Source organism: Spodoptera frugiperda, chromosome 7 (assembly GCF_023101765.2).
Source record: "Spodoptera frugiperda isolate SF20-4 chromosome 7, AGI-APGP_CSIRO_Sfru_2.0, whole genome shotgun sequence".
Classification (NCBI taxonomy): domain Eukaryota; kingdom Metazoa; phylum Arthropoda; class Insecta; order Lepidoptera; family Noctuidae; genus Spodoptera; species Spodoptera frugiperda.
This window is the reverse complement of record NC_064218.1, coordinates 10280277-10304033: the sequence shown is the minus strand read 5'-3', so window position 1 is coordinate 10304033 and position 23757 is coordinate 10280277. Positions and strand designations below refer to the sequence as shown.

Here is a 23757-nt window from a genome sequence, read left to right as displayed (position 1 = left end):
GCCTACTCATAAGGAAGAGTCTTACTATGACTTTGAAACGCTCTGCAAAGTAAGGCATTTCTCACTGCGTAACATCTGGCAAGCCTTTCAATTCATAAACGATACTTAAGCGACCCTTGTCTAAGCAAACCCGTAGCGTTGAATAGAGCTCTGTGATTGGTTCTCGTATGTTGCGTATTTCACGTCGCTGCTTGACGTTCATATCAGTTGTCATACAACAACGTCAAAACATAAACAGTTACCGGTAACCAAGAACAATTTTGAGTTGTCATACAACAACGTCAAAATATAAATAGTTACCGGTATCCAAGAACAATTTTGAGTTGTCATACAACAACGTCAAAACATAAACAGTTACCGGTATCCAAGAACAATTTTGTTAATATTTGTGTTGGTTTTATATTCACAAATATGGATACAATAACAAAATCGGGATCCCTAAACACAACTGTCTGTCTGTCCGAAAAATACTTATATTTCTCTAACAAGAAATAAACCTTGTGACATCTATTGCCATTGACAATGGCTATGCGTTGCTTAAAACAGCTGGCAGGCTACTTTAGCTGTGCGTTCATTTTGAAGGACGCATTGTACCAGCTGTCACTCAAGTATTGTTTATGAATTAGATTTAGGGGCCCTGTGCGCTCGCGCGCACTAAGAGACCGCATAGTATCGTTTGTGAATACGGGTGTTACACCCGTATTCACATTAGTTTCTTTAGTTTCTTCTATAGTTTCTTTGCACATTTTTTAACATAGGCTAATCAATTTTACGTATGTCATTGTCAAAGTCAAAATTTGACTGAAGACAGACAGACATCAGTTAGACAAGACAAATACGATCTAAACAGCGATGTTTTAAAAAGTATTCAAACTTCAAATTATACTGAAATAAGACGGCAATTAGTATGAAGCGTGTTTCCATCTGAGATAGTCAATCGAGTTAACCAGCGAAGTCACTGGCTATCTGTGCGAATGGGGCTCCGTTTGTTTTGGTGTCATTTGTTTATAAAAAAAAAATTATAAAACAAGAAAAATAGTAACATACAAAATGGTAAGCAGTTATTATTATTTTTAAAAATAACTCATTTTACACATATAATTTCATATTACTAAGTTTCACGATAATAAAAACTATATTACATGTATGAACAAAAGTTTCTATAAATTCTCAATTATCATACCACAGATTTCTTGAAGTTGCAATTAAATAAACTAGTTTGCTATGAAAAGCCTTCGTTAGCAACAAATAGGTTGTGTTTGGATGTTAATGTTACTAGTTATTAAGGTCTATTATTGCAAATTACTAGTTTAATGTGTGAATTGCATTACTAAATGTTAATTAAATTTTTATAAAGGCAAGTAAGAGCTGCTTGTAAGCAACCATATATACATTGTAGTTTGATGGCTAACTGTTTAGAACTGTGAACTTTTGATTACCTATATTCTATCCATTTTTAATATTACTGCAGATATTTCAAATGAACCTAATCATTTGAAATATCTGCACCTTTCCAAAAATCTACTTTTGATCACCATATTTGTTATTTCATTTATAATTTAGTCGTTAATCAATAAAGGTAATCACTTGATATAAAAATAACTACTCTGGTTTTGATGGAACAACACTAAAACCTACAGAAATGTAGGAATGCAAGAGTTTGATAAGTTTGAAAGAATGTATAAGTGTGCGAGAGCCATGCTTCTGTACAAATGGGCCGTCTGACCGGAGTGATAGCACAGCCTCATAGAAATCCGACATGAAACAACACTTGCATTGTGTTTTGTTGTGTTAGTGAGGTTACCGGAGGCTTAATTACCCCTTTCTCAATCTTCCCAATCCCGATTCCCCAAAAACCCTTAAAAAGGTCGGCAATTCACTTGAAATGCATCTGGTGTTACAAGTATCCATGGGTGGCAATGATTGCTAAATTTTAGTTGGAACAAGGTAATTTTACTTAGTAATATTCTGGCACTCCCTCCACTTACCACAGGATGGGAGGAGCGATTTGAAGATGATCCACCAAAGCATTCTTTTTGATGGATCTTTTTCGCATTCTAATTGCAATTTCCTCCTTTAGATATTTAATTCTAGCAAAATTAATAATTATTTTGCTTTTCCCAGTAACTTTAGAATGCAATAAATGTATAAAAATGATGAATCTTCAAACTTGTGTAGCTTCTACATCTTGGATCCTACAACTTTAGTGCCATATTAACTATTGGTCAAAATGGCTAGCTCTATTGATACATACCACTTTTTTCGTTGGCTGGACTTTCAAAAGAGGCCCAAAAATAATCTCCTTTAAATAACGTTTACTGCCTTATATGGATGGCTGGAAAATTTATGGAACTAATATGCCTGAAATAAAAAGATTTTATTTATTTATATGTCTAGAGTCGTAGTACTCTCAACATTTTCTTTTTGCACTAAGAAGAGCCTCATTCAAATATGCCGCCTTAGGCTTCTGACTAGATTAGTCCGCCACTGAAGAACATGTATTTTAGTATTCTCTTGACAAAACTTACTCCTTTATTAGTATGTGCCACAATATATGTTTTATGATAATAATCATAAGCAGTTGGCACACTGTCATAACTCATAAGGCATTTATTTATTTATTTATTAGGTTCACCAATACTGTTATTGACACGATCAAAATGATATAACAAATGTTTATACATTTGAACATTACTTTGGTCAGTGTTGCTACTTACTGGATGACAGCATGCACATAAAACGGTTATAATAATTAGAGCTCACATATTCATTTGGAGATATTTCTGCAGGAGAGTATGGAGTTTGTGAAAGAGAACAAGCCAGCACAGCCACCGCTGTCCGTGTGGTGGCTGGCGGCCGGGCTGGCGGCCAGCGCCGCGCTGCTGGCGGGCGTGGCGCTGCTGGACGCCGCGCTGCCCGAGCCGCTCGGGCCCGGCGCGCCGCCCGAGCGCTTCCACGGGCTCACCGCGCACCGCCACCTCACCAACCTCACCGCGATCGGCCCGAGGGTGCGTCCGTCTCACTTGTTGCGACGACGTGGTACCGGTCGGCGTCGTCGTGACTCCTGGTACATTGCAGGTGGCAGGCAGCTACGAGAACGAAGTGCTGGCGGTGGGCGTGCTGGTGGCGGCCGTGAAGGACATCGCGGCGCACGCCTCGCCGCACAACCGGCTCGAGCTGGACGTGCACACCGCCAGCGGAGCTTTTGAGCTTTCCTTCATGGACGGTGCGTGCGTGTGAGGGAAGTGGGTGCGTGGAGGCGGCCGGTAGTGACGCGCGCGTGTTGCAGGTATGAACAACGTGTACCGCGACGTGCAGAACGTGGTGGTGCGCGTGCGCGGCGTGGGCGGCCGCGCCACGGGCCGCTCCGCGCTGCTCCTCAACTGCCATTTTGACACTGTGCCTGACAGCCCCGGTAAGTTTCTCCACCTGTTTTGATACTATTTAAACTTTAAATACTTTACACCATTCATGCTGCATCACTTCCCCTAAAGACCAAAGTCTTTGAAAGATTGCCCCACTTTACTTTTACCCCGCGAAGGCTTTTTCCCCAACTTTTCTCACTAGTACACTACAAGTTACCTTGAGACTAGAGGCTGATGATGAATTCACGCAGGAACACCAAAATAGAATTGTCCCTCAGTCTGCCCGTCACTGAAACTAGGTTTTCGTTCCAAAATTCAAATTCATTTGAAGAAGAACGAGCAAAACTAATTATTAAATGAAAACCAGCACGCTGAAAGTCTATCAGTTCGGAGTAATCGGAGTTTCTTTATGGAATCGAGTCAGAGAGATCTGCATACTAATAAGATTCTGAAGTGGCAGTGGGGCACATAGCTCGGAGAACCGACGGCCGATGGTGCAAAAAGGTTCTCTAATAAAGGCCCTAATTTCCACAGCGTAAGCAATGTACCTAAGGAGTCCCTTTGTTCTTTCATTAAAGCCCATCCCGGCTTCGCACGGGCATAATAATATAATAAAAGAATATAAACAATGTTTTACAGTGAGTTTCTAAAAAAAATAATTGAAAACAAAAAAACTAAGATATGGATATAATAGCTTTTGTGAATATTTTTCCTTAAACTTTTCTTGTATTTACATGGTTTGTGTTTACTTTTCCCCCGTACTTCTTCTACGAATAGTTAGCCAAGCGGAGTTTGTGATATCTTTTGAATGGAATATCCGAATCGAATCATTTAAAAGGTGATTAATATCTATGCCTAGGTACGAATAAAGAGGCTTTTCTAGCGGTGGTATTTTTAAATATATATTTTTTTAATATACCTAAGGCAGTTGTCCCACCAACGGCGAGAAAACGAGTAACTATCGGCTATTTTCTCGTTCAAGAAACGTACAATAGATATTCTTTCCGTGTAAACAAAAGAGATGCATATACAAGCAGTTGATCGCTGACTGTTCACACTGCCGGCGAGTGCTCGCTTCACTAGTTTGTCGCTGAGCGACAAGAGCTATGAAAGATAACACTCGCTCGGCGACACTCGCCAAGCGACACGGTCATTTCTCTACAGTGCGTATCGTAGTGCGAGTAATCGTCCGCCTTACTCGCTCACTCGCTTATAGCCGAACTACACAAATATCGAAACTACGCACTCACTCCCCGCGTCTCGCTAACTCGTTGCTAGTTCTAGCTCTACTCGTTACTCGTTAATCGTTGCCGGTGGGACAACTGCCTTAGGACGCTTATTGTGACATTTTATGGCACATGCTGTCGCGACATATTTTACAGATAGTGATGTGTCCTGAAAAATTGTAATAGGTACATCATTTTGTTTTCTATAACCTTGGGTTATACACCTTGGGTTTAGATTATTCAAGTTATAGTAAGCATCCCTTTTTTTTTTAATGAAACATGTCACTCGCGAATTTTTTTAATCGGTCCAGTAGCTTCGGAGCCTATTCATTTCAAAAATCAAACCTTTCCTCTTTATAATATTAGTATAGATATAAATGGCCTATAATTAGAATTTTTCAAATCGGTCGAGTAGTTTCGGAGCCAGTTCAAACAAACAAAAAAATTAAAGCTATTCTCTTTTAATATTAGTGAAGATGTTGAAAAGTTGAAACCAACTTAGAGGTTAACCAGTATTTTTTTAATTTGAAAGTGACGCAACACGGCCGTTTGTATCAAGTACGTATCTATTTTTACCCGAGTTTTTTGTTAGTATACTTGAAATTAGGTATTTAAATAACGATAGGGTGTAGCCAAGAACCACGACGAGGTCGAGTCGATACGTCGTTGTTCATACATTTGTATTTTAGCCGCTCTTTGAAAGTAGTATACTGTATATTGATTAACACTGTAATTCCGTATTTAAAAAATAAATATAAATCAATAATAATAATTAGTACAAAAATACTAAACCTTCGCGAGAGCTACTGGTTCGAATTAAATAATTACTTTGTGTTGGTTATATAAATAATCATGTTACGCAGCCGAGCCGTGGGTGAACCCGCGCTGGAGTAGTTAGTGTTTAATAAAAATCCAAATATAGTTTGTCCATAACTCGGAAAAATGGAGTTAGAAACTACAACGGGTCCTCCTACTACGATCTTCACATACTGCTTTAGTATCGGGATCAGGACGTACGGAACCAGTAACCACAGTACAGACAGTACGAGTGCAGTGGGCGGGCACTGCGGCTGCCAGGTGCTAATGATCACAATTACCAATTGACCGTGATCTGCCCGTCTGAGGTAACGCCGCGACTCGCACGGACACACCCATGCTATGTACGTACGCATCTAAACTACCGCTGGCTACGTCAGGTATACAAAGCAGAACTCTACGATCGCTAAGTTTGTACGCGTACTCGCGGGATGAAAAGTAGTCTATGTCAAGGCTCGGAACCGGTTTAAAAAATACCGGTTAATACCGGTTTATATCGGTTTTCCTCCGAACTTTTCTTAAGAACGTGAACATTTAAAGAACTTTATTTAACCTAAATTAACCGGTTTATTCGACGAGGGGCATGTCGGTACACGCGTTGTAATATAATTATATGTATGTTCTTTACATAATCTCGGGACCACAGGGTCCCGGACCTTTGGAAGGCATACGAGGGGCCGAAGCCAACTCGCAGAGGCCCGTTGAACAATTTTGATCTAAATGTAATGGGACATCAGCCGGCGATTATCCCTGTATGCACTATGGAAGTACACCAAAGGACAATCCCCGGTTGATGCAGGACTATTGTGAGATATGGTAAAAGGAAATGATAGGGATATGGGTGTGGGTGGCTGTGGAATAGTTAACCGGTTAACTATGGGGACTATGGCCCCTGCCCCTGACCAATATTGAAAAATACGGATAAACAGGCAGGGGGTGACTCGCAAACTCAATAGTGGGCCCCCGGAAACGGCCGCTAGCATGTAGCGACAAGGGAAGCAACATCCGTTGAGCTGCTTGAGGAAGGGGGGGCATCCCACGGCTATCAGAGCAATCCCGGAAGTACGGTCAAGACCCCTACCAGCATCTTACTGGGATACGTCCTTCCCCCAAGTGGAGCTGAAGGCAACTCCACTCTTGCGAATCTCCACTCAAACCAGCCGATTAAGGCAAGAGTGAGGTAGGAGAGGCCACTCCGGATAGTCACGAGTACTAACCGGAGTTAAAAAGTAGGGCCTCTCCCGGGAGTCAGGTCCGTGGGGTCGCCACTGCCCAACAGCTCGCCACAAGCTGCCTTGCGGACTTATTATATTATTATTGAATATAATCTGAACAGCGCGCGGCGTTTCTTTGATGTGCGTCGTATGAACCGGTTTTTATTGCTCTAAACCGTTTAATCCGAAAAAACCTTTATGAAAATACTGTTCCAAATACCGGTTTAAAAAAACCGGTTTTGCGAACGAAACCCAATGTAAAGGTTTTGCGTACAAGTACATAATAACGGTTTGAAAATTTAACCGGTATCCGAGCCTTGGTCTATGTGTTATGCCATATTCCGATCCCTTCAGCTTTTTAGTAACAAACATACACACAAACTCACAAAGTTTCGCATTTATATTATGAGTAGTATAAGATCGATTGATTGATCGGGCACCATTAGCAGAATGTGTTGCGGGTGTTGCAGGCGCCAGCGACGACGGCGCGGGCTGCGCGGTGCTGCTGGAGGTGCTGCGCGCGCTGGCGGCGGCGCGGCGCCCGCTGCGGCACGACGCCGTGTTCCTGTTCAACGGCGCCGAGGAGAACATCCTGCAGGCCTCGCACGCCTTCATCACGCAGCACAAGTACCGCTCGCTGGCTAGTAGGGCCGCTGGGGCCGCCGCTAGGCCCGCCCCCGCAGGTAGTAACGCGTGCGCTCCGCAGGTGGGCGCGGGACGTGCGCGCCTTCATCAACATCGAGGCGTGCGGCGCGGGCGGCCGCGAGGTCCTGTTCCAGGCCGGCCCGCACGACCCCTGGATCGTCGAGGTACGTGTCGCGCACTCTGCCTGTAGCTGTGCTGCTATGTCTACATCCTCGTCGGTTGGCCAGTCGTCAACTAAAGCCTCCCTGTTGAGACCTTCACTGTGACGCCAGCGGCACTCGCAGCCCGCGCCTACTCACACGATCGCGCCTTACTAACCACGGTTATGCAAATTAATTATTATTCAACTACTATAGCAGATTAGAACATTTACTAAGAATAATTGGGAAATGGCATTCGTGGAAACCCTTCCATTTCCGGCGCATTTTTGAAAACACTAATAGTAACAAAAAAAAAATTATCTCTCGGTAACGATCTCCATGCAATGTACGGCAACGCCCGTACACTTTTTCTGTAGGATTATCGGCTGTCTCAGGCGACGCGTCTATACATACAAGTCGAAAAACACTTAGCTTCTGCCCACGGCTTCGCCCGCGTTCCCATCAGCTGAAAAGTAAACTGTGTTTTTCCAGACCCTTCAGCCGACCACAGACCGATCCCATCAGCCGTTTTGACGTGATTGCATAACAAACAAACACACAAACTTTAGCGTTTATAATATTAGTAAGATAAGAAAAAAAAACTGAATATTCCAAGTCGCAGTCGGTTAGATACTTAGCGCCGGAAATGTTACAAATATGTGCAGTCCACGACGCAGCCACGTTGCCCCACTCACAGGCTGCCTGCAGTCGTGTTGGTACATCGTACATACAGGTTTGTTTCTACGCAAAATAGCTTGTATTTTGCGTGCTTGTATTCGTTATGGAGTCGCCTTACGTGGACAATAGGAGTAAATGTGAGTCTTCTTCGTTGTGCTCTCACGCTGATAGACGTGAAAGGCAGATGTTACATGCCAAACTAAAACAATATGCATATTTTGGAAGCAATAGCTAGTCATTTCCATTTTATGTAAAAAAAAAAATATTAAGTTGTAGGTATGTATACTATATATATTATATATAATATTATAAAGCTGAAGAGTTTGTTTGTTTGATTGTTTGTTTGTTTGAACGCGCTAATCTCCAGAACTACTGGACCGATTTGAATAATTATTTTTGTGTTGAATAGTGCATTTATCGAGGAAGGCTATAAAACATCACGCTATGACCAATAGGAGCCAAGCAGAGCGGGTGAAACAGCGCGGAAGTAGCTAGTATTAAATAAATTGCCTCTTAATTGGCCACCCTGAATGTACCTTCTAAGATTATTGATACACTAGTGATCGGATGAATGCTCACTTATTCGTGTTATATTAATATACTGACGACGAGGCGCGTGTGCAGATGTACGCGAGTGTGGTGCCGCACCCGTACGCGTCGTCGCTGGCGCAGGAACTGTTCGAGAGCGGACTCATCCCCGCCGACACTGACTTCCGCATCTTCCGGGACTTCGGCAACCTGTCGGGTGAGTACGGAGCGCGCGCCCCGCCGTACTGACGCGCACTACTGACGCGGAGTACTGACCGAGTGGCGGCCGCAGGCGTGGACCTGGCGTGGAGCTCCAACGGGTACGTGTACCACACGCGGCTGGACACGGCCCGCGCCGTGCCGGCCGCGGCGCTGCAGCGCACCGGCGACAACGTGCTGGCGCTGGCCGCGGCGCTGCTGGCCAGCGCGCGCCTGGAGCAGGCGCCGGACGGCGCGCGCCAGCCCGTGTTCTTCGACGTGCTGGGGCTGCGCGTGCTGGCGCTGCGCGCGCCCGCCGCCGCCGCCTGCGCCGCCGCCACCACCGCGCTCGTCTTGCTCAAGGTACGCGCCACAGCGTGGGCCCCACACTTTTTGTCATACTATGCGGTAGACTCATTTAAACGGCACAAATACCAGAAGACACGTGTTTGTACCTGGAGGAGATGGATGTTATGTACGCCCGAACTCTTAAAATCATCTTAGTCTGTTTGGATATACAGGGTATCCCTGAAATCGACGTCCAACGGGCACTAGATGATCAGCAAGGTTCCAACTGTTATCAGAAAAATATAAAAAAAAATCTAAGTCCTACATTTTTAAATTACAATGACTTATGTGTTATCCACGAAAAAGTACACCCTGTGCCAGTCTTTTAACTCTTGTTGCTACAAATCTTTATTTTTTTGCCTGCAGTCTTCCTTGCATTATCCTGAATAGTGCTCCAGTAATATGGAATCATAAATTCTTAGCCAACTGCTTTAGATTGGAAAACATTGTTAGTTTTAGAGGAACCAAATACTCTGAATAAAATTTTCACCTTACTTTAAGTGACTGTACTGAATAAATTATGTATGGCGCTAGTAGCGGCAAATTTCACCAAAGTTGGCGCATTTAATAAGGATTATAAAATCCCAAAAGTCCCAAAGGTGAGAACAGTACTCCATACATGACCGAACCTGCGCTTGGTACAGGCTCAGCAGTTGTTTCGGTGTGAAGTACCGTTTCACCTTCGAGAGGATACCCAACTTCCTACCAGCCAGATGCGCCTTCGACTCTATATAAGAGCCGAAGTTTAGCGTTGGCGATAGAGTTACGCCCAGAAGCTCAAGATGATCCGATATTGGAACGGACACACTTCGGAAAGTCGGAGCCAGCGGAAATTGACTCCGTTTGGCAGAGAATAGACACGCCTGGGTTTTGGTAGCGTTGAACTTGACCAAGTTGGCGTCACCCCAATCGGAGACCGCCTTCAAGGACGAGTTCAACCGTTCGACCATGGATTCTCTTAGAGACCGGATCTGAGTTCCGCTAGTTCGCGCATCGGACACATACCTTTCAACAACTGTGCTGTCATCTGCATACCCAAAGATACCGGGCTTAAGCAGGTCGTTGATGATGAAAAAATAGTAGAAGTTTGTAATAGCTAAGACGCGGTGGCGCTACAGGTGCACGTGAACGCGGGCGCGGCGCGCGCGCGCCTGTACATGTCGCGCGCGGCCTGGTGGCGGGCCGTGGCGCGCGCCGCGCTGTGCCTGGCCGCGGCGCACGGCGCCGGCCTGCTGGCCGCGCTGCTGGCCGCGCTGCTGCTGGCCGCGGCCGGCGCGCGCATGGCCTACTACTCGCGGCCCTGGCTGCTGGCGCCGCTGTTCGCGCTGCCGGCGCTGGCCGCCACGCTGGGCGCGGCGCGCCGCGGCTGGGGCCGGCCGGCGCTGCTGCGCGGCTGGTGGGGCGCGCGCGCCTGGCACGACGCGGGCGCGCTGGGCGCGGCGCTGCTGCTGCAGCTGTGCGCGCTGGCGGGGCTGCGCTCGGGCTTCCTGCCGCTGCTGTGGGCGCTGCCGGCGGCCAGCGCCGACCTGCTGGCGGCGGCGCTGGGCGCGCGGGGCGGGGCGCGCGCGGCGCTGTGGGCGCTGGGCGCGGCGCTGCCGGCGGCGCAGACCATGTACCTGGCGCTGGGGTCGCTGCAGATGTTCGTGCCGCTGATGGGGCGCGCGGGCTCCAGCGCGGTGCCGGCGGACGCCGTCATGGCGCTGCTGGCGGCGGCGCTGGCGCAGGCGTGCTGCGGCTGGCTGCTGGCGCCGGCGGCGGCGGCGCGGGGAGTGGGGCGCGCGGCGCGGGCGGCGGCGCTGGCGAGCGCGGCGGCGCTGCTGGCCGTGGCGCTGTCCCCGCTGGGCGCGCCGTACAGCGCGGCGCGGCCGCAGCGCCTCATGGTGTTCCACACGCGGCGCACGCTGCACGCGCCGCTGGTGCCGCAGGACGTGGTGGACCACTTGTACTGGGTGCCCGACCTCGACGCCAACACCGCGGACACGCTGCGCCGCCACGGTCAGTATCTACACTACACTACACTACACTACACTACACTACACTACACTACACTACACTACACTACACTACACTACACTACACTACACTACACTACACTACACTACACTACACTACACTACACTACACTACACTACACTAATATAAAATATGTTTCATTAAATAAACACCACGGTACTATACTACACAAAGAATAGTATGGAAGTGTAGCAAGGTGTGGTTGTGCAGTGCCGGCGCTGGCGGGCGCGGCGCCGGTGTCGGCGGCGGAGTGCGCGCGCCTGCTGTACTGCGGCGTGCCCTACTACCTGCCCGTGCGCTCGCTCGTGCCGCGCTCGCACGCCGCGCCCGCGCCCGGCCCGCCGCTGCCGCGCCTGCGGGCCGCGCTGCGCCTGCGCCGCCTCAACGCCACCGCGCTGGAGCTGCGCCTGCGCCTGCGGGGGCCCGCGCACGTCGTGCTGCAGCTGCGGCCCGCGGCCGGCGCGCGCTCGCCTGGAGCAGCGTGCTGGGCGCGCCGCGCGCCGCCACGGACGGCACGTACTTCCTGGCGCTGCACGCCGCGCGCGGCGCCGAGCGGGGCGCGGCGCGCTGGGACCTGCGCCTGCAGCTGCAGCGGGCGGCGGGCGCGCGCAGCTGGGGCAGCTGGCGCTGGCGGGGCACGCGCAGGCCGGCCCGCTGGCGCGCGCGCCGCCGCACGCCGCGCTGCTGGCCGCCGCGCCCGCCTGGCTGGCCGCCACCGGCTGGGGCGTCGACCTGCACCTCTACGAACTAGTCGAGCCCACAGAGCCCGATGATCTCGCAGGACCTGACGACCTCACAGAGCCCGACGACCTCACAGAGCCCGACGACCTCACAGGGCCCGACGACCTCACAGGGCCCGACGAGCTCGCCGAAGTTGCAGAACCCGCCGAACCATCGATCGAGCAGGTACTATCGCCGAATTGCTACTAATTACTCCCAGTTACTGTTATCTCATGTCAATATGAAATTATTAACAGACACTCGGATTTTGCTAACGCCAACCACATTGGACCCGATGTAGTGACCACTAGATATGCCGACGATCGACGAACCGACCGTCGCGTCAGTTACGTTTGTTCTAGAACGACGAAAGGACGTCACATCAAAGCTTAAAATCTTGAAAGCTTTGAAACATCAGGCCGTTGCCACTACAGTAGTGACAGTTAATGCCAAGCCTCGGATACCGGTTAAATTTTCAAACCGTTATTATGTACTTGTACGCAAAACCTTTACATTGGGTTTCGTTCGCGAAACCGGTTTTTTTAAACCGGTATTTGGAATAGTATTTTCATAAAGGTTTTTTCGGATTAACCGGTCTAGAGCAATAAAAACCGGTTAATACGACGCACATCAAAGAAACGCCGCGCGCTATTCAGCTTATTCAATAATAATATTTCAACGCGTGTACCGACATGCCCCTCGTCGAATAAACCGGTTAATTTAGGTTAAAATAAAGTTCTTTAATGTTCACGTTCTTAAGAAAAGTTCGGAGGAAAACCGATATAAACCGGTATTAACCGGTATTTTTTAAACCGGTTCCGAGCCTTGGTTAATGCACCCACAAATATAATCTCGTTCGGAACTAAGCTTCCGAACGTACCGATGTGTCTGGGCGATCGGCTGACGACGGACGCGCTGGCGAGCCGACACGTCCGACACGTCCGACCTGTGTATCAATAACCTGACTCGGACCGACCACTTTATACACCATCCGATTAATTGCTCGATGGTGGATGGTCAGGTCCACCCAAACCGGAGCGTCTGTTTCGGTAAAATATACTAATCAAATCACTTATTGATTTATTCTGTACAGATTTTATTCAGACCTCGCTTATTCCGCATAAAAAAAATGACGTTTGTGTATTGAGATTCCTACTATATATACTACTTGTATAGTAATGTGTGTAACCAGACGACGTTTGTAAAGTGTTACATTTGTTATTGTTTTGGTTCCATGAACACAGATGCGGCCTGAGCCCAGCCCGGCCCGGCCCTAGTTCGCGCCTGTACGGTGGAGCCCTCGACGGCGGCGGTATTGTATCGCACCGATACTTGTTTATACATTGTTCATTGTTTTATTTAGTAATTACAAATAAGTTAGTTTGTACGCGGGACGCGGCGGTCCGTGGCCCGGCCACGGGTTGCCTAGGTAATTATTTGTTACATATCTGTAAACATTTAACATTCATATTAAGTATGTTCGCAATAAGATAAAAATACAAAGAAAACATCCCTTGTACTGTCAAGTGGTAGAGTAAGAGCAAGCAATATATCCGTGTGTAGCGCCGCGCACAGGCACTGTGTGTCCTGTACTGTGTACATGTGCACAGACCTACACACCGGAGCGGATGTACACATTGAGCATATACATTACTACTAGCGCAATACTCACGAAGTAAGGTTACGAGGTCTCATTGACCTGGCGGCGACCAGCTGCCAGACGAATGGCCTATAGTATAATTTATAGTCAAATGTTCGTACCTTAATGTTTATTATTGTTTATGGCGGAGCAAAAGTAATGTTGTAATTTGAACCCTGCATCCATTTTGGAATATAATAAAATAATAATAATATTTTTCTAAAGACAGGCACTTACGCAACTTACCTTGTCTTGCTATTTCTACTCAATCTTGTATAAACGTTGCCCCACGCTAGGATTTTCTCTTATATTGAGATTGCATTTAAAAACAAATAATTTCACATACATATCACAACCAGACCCGAAAGAACAATTTGTGTATCACACAAAAAACCGTTCCGTGTGGGAATCGAACCTGCTAGTTGGGCAGCCATTGCGCCACACGTGCAGTGCAATAAATAAAAAGAAGTACAGTAGAACTCCAATTATCCGAACTCCGACTATCCGAATCGCCGATTATCCGAATCACAAAAATTGTCCAGAAAAAGTCTAAGTGCGCTATTATTCTCCCCCTCGCGAAGCCAGTGTTTGCGCGTCAAGTCTTGACTTGACTTGTCTTAACTTGCCGTTGTGCATACACTGACTTCCCCTCGCAATTTAATTCAATAAAAAAATAGTGCAATATCAAAACATAGCTTTTATTCTCTTCAATGGCAATTTTTTTTTTAAAAATCCGATTATCCGAATATTTGATTATCCGAATGGGTCCCGGTCCCCATTAATTCGGATAATTGGAGTTCTACTGTATTCACCTGTAGAGTCGATGCATATTTGCGCTCGTAATACGGCATCATGAAATGAGTGTTGCGTGCATTTCAGCAGTTATTGTTTTCTTCAATGCTAACTTTTAAATCTTGTAAATACCCTATTTACATACAGGTGACAAATTTTTATTTTAATATCCGTCTTGTAGATTATTTTAAAATATTAGACACGTATTTTTCATTTTTTACGGAATTAAATACGTTCGAAGATATATCGATTTGAAATATCATTTTTGAGTACGTTTTATATTCAACAGTGACGTAGTTAGCTCCCACGCCTAAACTTTGATTCGTTTTATCTAAGCATTGTTATCTTATATAACAAAATAAAAAAATACGTGTCTAATATTTTTTCATTACCTAACTGACGGACTAAATAGATTTTTAATTATCATACCCCGTCATCATCCCTATTGCGCGCTTTGTTGCGGTAAATGCGAGGTTTTAAAATACCTCATTGAAGGAAAGGAAAGAAGTGCACTGTTTCTGTAGATTACGACGACGAGGGTAATAAATTCACGCCGCGCTCAAACAACAGACTGATTTGTGGAATAAGCTGTATAATAATAATCACACGTTCTTGAGATGGGCGTCGCTATATATCCAAATCATGAATGTCGATATTTTGGTTGGTCTACACTCTACAGCATAAAAATTGCCTTCCCATTGTCGCATTACTTTTGCCCCACCCATTATAGATTATATGTCACCGTAAGATTGTAAAACCGTTACATTATACTCAATCTCGCGAGACTAAACCAAACGCGAGACAAATTGTGGACCGGACTGTTTCGGTGGAGTCTATCGAATTTTGAACTATGGATATCCATTAGTAAAATTGTAAACACTTCGTTACACCAATCACAGAAGGGCTTTTAATTTCAAATAACGCGCTGCTGCTGTCGGATCGGTCGATGTTAGTATCTCGGACCATAGACTTGGTACAAAGTACACCTTAGTTTTATAGTACCCCCTAACTGCCTCAGCCGGTATTGGAATACTTGGCGTCAACAATCCGAGCGACGAATTTCGGCCTCGCACAGCAAAACTGTGGAATGAGCTGTCGACAGCGGTATTTCCGAACCGAAAAGACTTTCAAATGTTCAACAAAAGAGTGCCATATCTAATGTTGTCAGTATCATCAAAGAGTTAACACCCATAGCACCCAGCTGGCGTATCCAAAGACAGTTAATCGCTAAATACAAATAACACCTTGTTTGGTACTAATGGTTAATTCCCACTAATTCGAGACCGAGATCACTTTAACTCTATGGTTTACAGTATGACGGTTTTCTAAGGACAGATTACAAACTATCGAAACATACCTAATTTTACGAATTATAAATGGACTTCACACTTTTTCGACAGTGTAAAATATCGTGATATTAAAATGTAACGATGTTTGCAATTTTACTGTGAAATATAATAAAATATATAATGTAATGTTGACAGTGGGTGTCGACAAAGATGTTGATCAATAGCTACAAGTGATAGATATAAGGACAGACCGTGCCTTGGTTGACAATTAAGTATAGGTACATGTAAGTAGGGATGATGCCATGATGGACATTCATTACAACCTGTGTATGTAAACTGAAGTCTAAGTTACTATACATTGGCTTGCACAAAAGCACATATCATCATCTCTATTATTTATATGAAAGTTGAAATTTTACTGGTTGTATTCCTGCAGCAGATTGGTAGTGCCTACTTAAAATCGTTTCACATTATAGATTTATTGCTGACAATTGCACGTACAAGTGAAGTGCTGATCTGACAGCAGGGTCCTTTACTTCAGTCATCTGCGCCCTATATATAATTCTAGCTACTGTCGCGGCCGCGTGGTTTCACCCGCTGTTCCTTTGCTGTAATAAAAGCTTTGTGCTGTAATAAAAGGTAGCCCATAGATGTGTTATTCCAGACCATAATCTATTTCTGTTCCAAACTTTATACCGATCTCTTCAGCCGATTTGAGGTGATTGAGTAACATAAATACACACGAACCCACAAATTTTCACATTTATAATATGAGCAAGACAACCCTCCTTAACCCGGCGTCATGGGGTTGGGTCTGTGCGACCCACCACATTTTATTTCGCTTGTAGTTCGGTTACTATGCGTGTGACGTTGCTGCTCTTCTCAATAGCTGGAGCTGTTGAGTTGTCCTACGCATCGCAAGCTACACGTTAGTCGTGATACGGCCGCAGTGGGAGATACAGGTGCACAAAGTTAAAAAAGGTACGTGAGACCCATCCCCGCAGTCGGTGTAACAATTTCGCGCCATTTTGTATACATATTGTTTCACTTATTATCTGTGTCTTTATCATTTTTATTTTTGATTTTTATTGTTATTTACAATTGTAGCTGGTTATATATAGTTCTATGTATTTTATTTCTATTTTTTGTAGGTACTTAGTAAAAATGGACCATGAAGAGGCTGAACGACAGCGTATTCTGGCAATTTTACAAGAGTCTGACTCTGACACTGAGTTGTCAGACCAGGATGTGTGTGACAAAGAAGATCACTTGAGTGAGCGTAGTATTTCAATTGACACAGAACAGGATATCTCAGAGTCTGATAATGATGACATTCCACTGTCTATTCGATTGCAATATATCTGCGTAGAACATATAGTACCTTTCTGTCCTGACTTTACCAAAGATAATGATTCCAAATGATTAATTGTGTATTTTTTAAATTTATTTAGTTACCTACAAAAAAGTGCCATAAAATTTTAAGACTGATTGTTAATTAATAATAATATAATTACATTTAAGTAGAAGAGAAAATTTTTGTTGATAATTTTAGTTCTTTTTTTTAAATGTTATTATATATAATTAAAACATAATATAACATAATATTTGTGTTTTATTTAATTACAAAAATACCCAAAAATATAAACACGCTTAAAAATAGTCTTTGTTATTTATAAATTTATTGAAATAATTTCGAAATTATGAACGGGTCGGTGAGACCCACCCCAACGTCCGTGTAACACTTTTCCACCCCCATGACGCCGGGTTAATAAATGAACTATCTATCACAAAACGAATTATCTGATTTGAACCAGTAGTTCCGAACATAGGCGTAGCCAGGGGGGGGTTTGGGGGCAACACCCCCCCCCCCTCCCCGAAATATGCGTACCTAGACATCATTACAGAGCGTTATGTTTCTAGTTAGCATAGTACATCCCCTGTTTGGCAAAGGTCTGTATGACTATACCTATGAAACTGTTTATTACATATTACATAAATTGTTTCTTTTTTGTTATGTACGAAGGCTTTTTTGTTTCGTTTTTTTTTTTGGGTCACACATTCCATTGGTCGACTTTCTTGAAACCCTCCCGAAACTAAAACCTGGCTACGCCTATGGTTCCGAAGATAAGCGCCTTCATATAAGCAAACTAAGTCTTCAGCATTATATTCAGCGGCCACACTACGTTCCTGTCTGCTACTTCTACCTTTCCACCGAATGAACCTTGATGAAATGATTATTATGAACTTACATACTAAGGTAAAATCTTTCTGCCGCGCAGAAACAGCCAGTAAAATTGAATAGGACATACATAATATGTCACAGGCGAATAGTATGTAGGTACCTACGTGTATTGTGATTGTACCGTTTGTTTACGGCCTCATTAGAAATGATTGCAAGCAGCGCGACACAGTGACGCTGCAAGTGGCGGCGTGCGTCGTATGTAAACGGTAGAATTGTACTACTTTGCTTGCAACATGTTATTTATTAGGTATGTAGGCGCATTGGAAATCTCAGTTTTGTAGCAAATAATAATTATATAGATGGTAACACTTCGTCCCCCCTATGAAATAGAATATGGAGGTCACGGCACTTCTACGCCACGGCGTTTTTTTTTTTTCAAAACCCAACGGCCCTTTGTCCGCGTTGACAGCCCGCCGTTGGCTTTTTGTATTTGACGGTATGAAAAATATCATACGATAGATAAAGTACTTCTATATCTACGAGTTACTTTGCTACAGTACTTATAAGGATTTTGTACCCTGTCAAAAGCGGGCCTGGAGGGATAGCCACAGTAACTAGTGTGGCAAAGTTAACATATTACGAAAACTTGTAAGTTTGGAGGGTTTGCTTGTAATGGAGAATGTTAACGTTTTTAGACATGTGTGTAACTATGAAGCACTCGATGTAATGAATTGATCTGTATAGGTACTTAGTTTTGTCGTACAATCAAAACTATGTTTTGACGACTTGAATTTCTCATACAAAATTAACGTTGTACTGTGACGTAATAGTACAACGTCTCATATATTTAATTAGCTACTTCCGCGCGGTTTCACCCGCTCTGCTCGGCTCCTATTGGTAATAGCGTGATGCTTTATAGCCTATAGCCTTCCTCGATAAATACGCTATCCAACACAAAAAGAATTATTCACAAACAAACAAACAAACAAACTCTTCAGCGTTATTATTATAGTATAGATTTTTTAATACTTATAACTAAGTAGTAGGTTATCACTTAATAATGTTTTAAAGCTATTTAAATATAAGAATGTGTAGGTATTTTTTTAATTTACGTAATATTAACATTCTCCATTCTCGTAAATCTGTGCCTGAATTCTTCATCATTTTCATTAGTAACAAACAGAAACAAAAAATGTCAATTATTCACGCGCCCTGCTAAAATATTTATAACTAGCTTTTGCCCGCGACTTCGTTCGCGTGGAATAGTGACTTCCGGCAAATTTTTGGTTTTAACCACATAGTTCCCATAGCTATAGGCTCATGATGATGATGATGATGATGAGTTCCCGATCTCGCGGGATCTTTTCAAAAATGAGATGTGGAAGATATTCCAGGGAACTCTTCAAAAATCAACATAATGAGCTCTGCGTTTGATTTTAATAGATGTATACTCACTTAGGGCATTGAAAAAATAGTTTAAAAACGGACTTTAACTAAAGAAATATTATAATCTTTCCGAACTTAAGATGAAAACTAACTTAAAACTAAAGAAAGCTACGAATTACGAATTTATAACAATTAAAAAAGAAATTATATTAGAACCTATCCTTTATGCTATAATAACCAAGCTTAAACTAAATAATTTAAAAGAAACGACTTAAATCTAATCTAATTAATTTATAAATTAGACTTACAATTTTATTAAAAAAACTAACTACAGTAACTACTAATAATCGATATCAAACTAAACCTACGTTAAAAAGTTTAACCAGAAAACCAGGAAAACCCAACAAATATACTTATTAATTGACAAATACAACGAAACCAATTTAGAATATACGAAACAGCAGGACCACTACAGACAAATAATCATACGACTGATAATACACATTTTCTACGATAGTACCGAAGCGCTCGGCCGATACCCAACCAAATAATTGTAACAAAACCATAGCGCAATCTATTTCGATCCCAACGCCATCTATCGAGGATAAAGACAACTTGGATTATTTATTTATACTCCGTTCGGGCATTTTCTTTGTACTAAAAGTTTAATTATATTGATATAATTTTTTTCATACCTTTTTACTATTTGTTAACTTTTTTCGATGAATTAAAACAATAACATGAACCGAAGTCGTGTAACGATCGACATAGAATTATCTATACTCCGTTAGAGCGTTTTCTTTGTACTAAAAGTTGTATTATGTTATATTTTTCATTGCTTTTTACTATTTTGTAAAAACAAATTTCCAATGAATTAAAACAATAACATGAACTGAACAATTGTAATTACACCATTGCGCGATCAACGCCATCTATCTACGGAGTATAGGAACAGCCCGACATCGTTCAATTCCGTACTATAAGTACGAAATTGAACAATAGATGGCGCTGTATGTCCGGAATAAATTTATTTTTATTTTATTTTATTTTTATTTTATTTTTATTTTATTTTTATTTTATTTTTATTTTATTTTTATTTTATTTTTATTTTATTTTTATTTTATTTTTATTTTATTTTTATTTTTATTTTATTTTTATTTTATTTTTATTTTATTTTTATTTTATTTTTATTTTATTTTTATTTAATTTTTATTTTATTTTTATTTTATTTTTATTTTATTTTTATTTTATTTTTATTTTATTTTTATTTTATTTTTATTTTATTTTTATTTTTATTTTATTTTTATTTTATTTTTATTTTTATTTTATTTTTATTTTATTTTTATTTTATTTTTATTTTATTTTTATTTTATTTTTATTTTATTTTTATTTTTATTTTATTTTATTTTTATTTTATTTTTATTTTTATTTTTATTTTTATTTTTATTTTTATTTTTATTTTTATTTTTATTTTTATTTTTATTTTTATTTTTATTTTTATTTTTATTTTTATTTTTATTTTTATTTTTATTTTTATTTTTATTTTATTTTTATTTTTATTTTATTTTTATTTTTATTTTATTTTTTGATTTTTGAAATAAAAATATATCTATGTCCTTTCTAAGGTTCTAAACTATATCTGTACCAAATTTCAACCAAATCCGTCAAATAGTTGCGGAGATTAATGGTATAAGCATAGAATGTTCGACGTGATTCTTTAATTTGACATAACTTTTTTATTTATGAACCGATTGACATGAAACAAACACTAAATGTAAATTTAAGCATCCCACAATATATTCGTGAAAACCACATCCAACTCGGATCAGCCGTTTCTGAGATTAGCGCGCACAGACGAACAGACAAACAGACAAACAGACAAACAGACAAACAGACAAACAGACAAACAGACAAACAGACAAAAAAAAAGTTAATTACATTTTTGGGTTCGACATCGACATAACAATAACCCCTGCTATTTTTTTTATTTTTATTTTCAATGTACAGACAGCACTTTTCTACGATTTTATTATATGTATAGATATGGTTCATGATTTTAATCGACTCTGGTTTTTTTTTTATTTCTTTTATGTATTCGATTTAATGTTATTTAAATGATAAGTTAATAGCAGAGTTGGAGCGGTGGCGTTACTGTGCCGTTTGATTTGATTACCATGGTACCTGACACTGTGTTAGTTGATTGCCAAACCTTTAAGAAGCTGGATAAGTTTATTCCACGAGAGACAAACTTATCTAGTTGTAGGTGTTGTTTATAAGTAGGTTATTAAATACATAGTTTCAGGGCTTAAATAACAAAAATACGTTTCGAAAATGTAAACGATATCACGTCATGTATTTTAACTTTGATACGGCCAATTTCAATAACCTATCTCTGTAGATGTGCTTACTAGATTTAATTGACACATTTTGTATGGAGCCATGTTAAATAGGGAAGATGCAATATTTTTATTTATGTTTTCATTGTAAAGCATTCCATGTAGAATAGACCACAAGTATATTAAAAATTAAAAAAAACCCTAATTTATTGCAAAAAATGCGTTTTGAAACTGACAGTTTAAATTTTCGCGCGGAAACGGACCTATAGTTCCGATGACGTCATAGCTGTTTGTCGATGTCTGTCACTGTTCACTGTTTGTTACCGTCGCTGGCTTTTTTCAAAATTTCCTCTATTTTCAAGATATATTTTGATAAAACTAAAAATGGACATCCCATCAACATCTGGTTATTACAACAACAGCACCAAAAAAGCCGTATTGACTCATGTTTCGTGCCATTGTGTCCATCAACTTCAACCAAATTTCCTAATAAATTGTTTTTAACTAGGCCTTCTGATCCCAAACTGAGAAAAAGTGGTTCCAAGCTAAAAATGTATAGACATTTTACCACCTGGAGCTTGTATCATGGCAGACAGAGGCTTCAAGCACATTTGCACAAGCAATTTCAGTTAATAAGACCACCTAGTGTTAGCAACACTAAGAAAAGTTCAAGAGATGATGTACTAAGGTCAAAGAAAATTGCAAGCCTGCGAATTCATATTGAAAGAGTGATCAGAAGACTGTGTGAGTTTGCTTTTGAAGCCACATTCCTGTGTTTATCATTTCCTAATTCCCCATTTAGACTATAGTATAATCATTTGTTGTGCGCTTGTCAATTTGCAATCACCTTTAATTAAAATTGAATAAAAAAAAGTATTTAAAAAACAAAGTTTTATTTAAAATATCTACAAAATGGTTACAGAAAAAACATGTAATTAATATCTTTTAATTTTGGAAACACAGCATCTATCCAGAATTTCTTTGCAGCATTCATAACTTCATTTATAAAAGCATTGTATCGCTTTTATAAATGATTTTCTAGAAGTACATATAGATAATTTTGTCTTTTTCCAATAACATGTTATGGACGTTATCGGAGGCTCCTCAGATCTTCTGTGTAACCATAGCAATAGTGCAGCAGCATGCTTACACCCACCTGGAAATAGATTTTAGTCTAAATTATCCATGCTACAGATTAACTATTTAAAATAACCTGAAATGTTTACCTTCAGAAGCCGCACAATCTTCGCATTGGCAGGACTGAACCAAGCTTTGTGTTTCATTTATAATGGCTGTAACACGATAACCTTCTTTACGTATTTCATGCTCCGGCGTAACTCGACTTTTTACTATACATAATTCTCCATCTCTTTTGATTTGAACATAGCCGATTGGGTTATCGCCATATTATTTCTACACTCGAAAACTCCGCACTTTCCATAAAAAAGTTACAACCATGTCTACGCTAACTTTTGGTAGATTCCTAGAATCTGCTTTGATAAACCCAGCTTCCATTTTTAGCCGATAAATGCAAAATAATTTTCGCTTAAAATGTTCACAACTCAAAGTTGTCAATAGTTGACATAGCAGGAGTAACGTCACTAAACACTGATTGGTGTTTTGAAATACGTTTCTTTACATGTAACTTTTTATTCATAATTTATGATAAAAATCAACATTAAATAAAATGAAAACCTTGCTATGGCCCTTCTTTTATTCTTTTTTAGCATTTTAATAACAAAATTTTCATAAATATTATTTTTGCATCTTCCCTATTGTGTATTTGTAGTACATAAACAAATCTACAGATAGATAGGTTATTGAAATTGGCCGTAAAATGGTGTCTACATTTGTTTACACCAGCTGCTTCAGTCGTTGGGTTTGGTCGTGGAATGTTCGTAAAGTTTAGAAGTCGGACGATTGTCGTGTCAATTAACGTTTTATTGAATGCCAACTTTGCAGTGTTCATGCTATAAGCCTTAGCATTATAGTGTAAGGTATTAATGCCTAAAACAGAAGCGTGCTTTAGTGAGAAAATAATTTCGGTTGGTTACTGATAGAACAAAGCGACAATAATAATACGCTAACAGTGGAGTAAAGATACCTACAACTTTTATACCAGTTAGCCTTACCTTAAACCTTTACCGCTTACAAGCCCTGCATAGTTTTACATACAAAAATCACATTCCTGTTGTCAAATGTTGAGTTTCGCCAATAAAACCAATTTTAGAAAATAATGTTC

At 41.5% G+C, this 23757-nt stretch overlaps 1 protein-coding gene and 1 long non-coding RNA gene across 2 annotated transcripts; one reads left to right on the top strand and one right to left on the bottom strand.

Moving 5' to 3' along the window:
* Positions 1-42: 42 nt before the first annotated feature.
* On the top strand, positions 43-15952 carry LOC118266243 (endoplasmic reticulum metallopeptidase 1). The gene is given in 13 exon segments (XM_035579643.2): positions 43-1053; positions 2790-3008; positions 3079-3226; positions 3290-3415; positions 7092-7248; positions 7328-7430; positions 8709-8829; positions 8905-9173; positions 10277-11153; positions 11382-11636; positions 11639-11785; positions 11788-12077; positions 13136-15952. Coding segments are annotated over 13 exon segments (2748 nt in total). The 5' UTR covers positions 43-1050; the 3' UTR covers positions 13169-15952.
* A 6439-nt stretch (positions 15953-22391) lies between these two features.
* Positions 22392-22962, bottom strand: LOC118276172 (uncharacterized). Its single transcript, XR_004783652.2, has 2 exons — positions 22742-22962; positions 22392-22671 (listed from the first exon to the last, which is right to left on the bottom strand). It is a non-coding gene; the product is annotated as an uncharacterized LOC118276172 (long non-coding RNA).
* Positions 22963-23757: the final 795 nt, after the last annotated feature.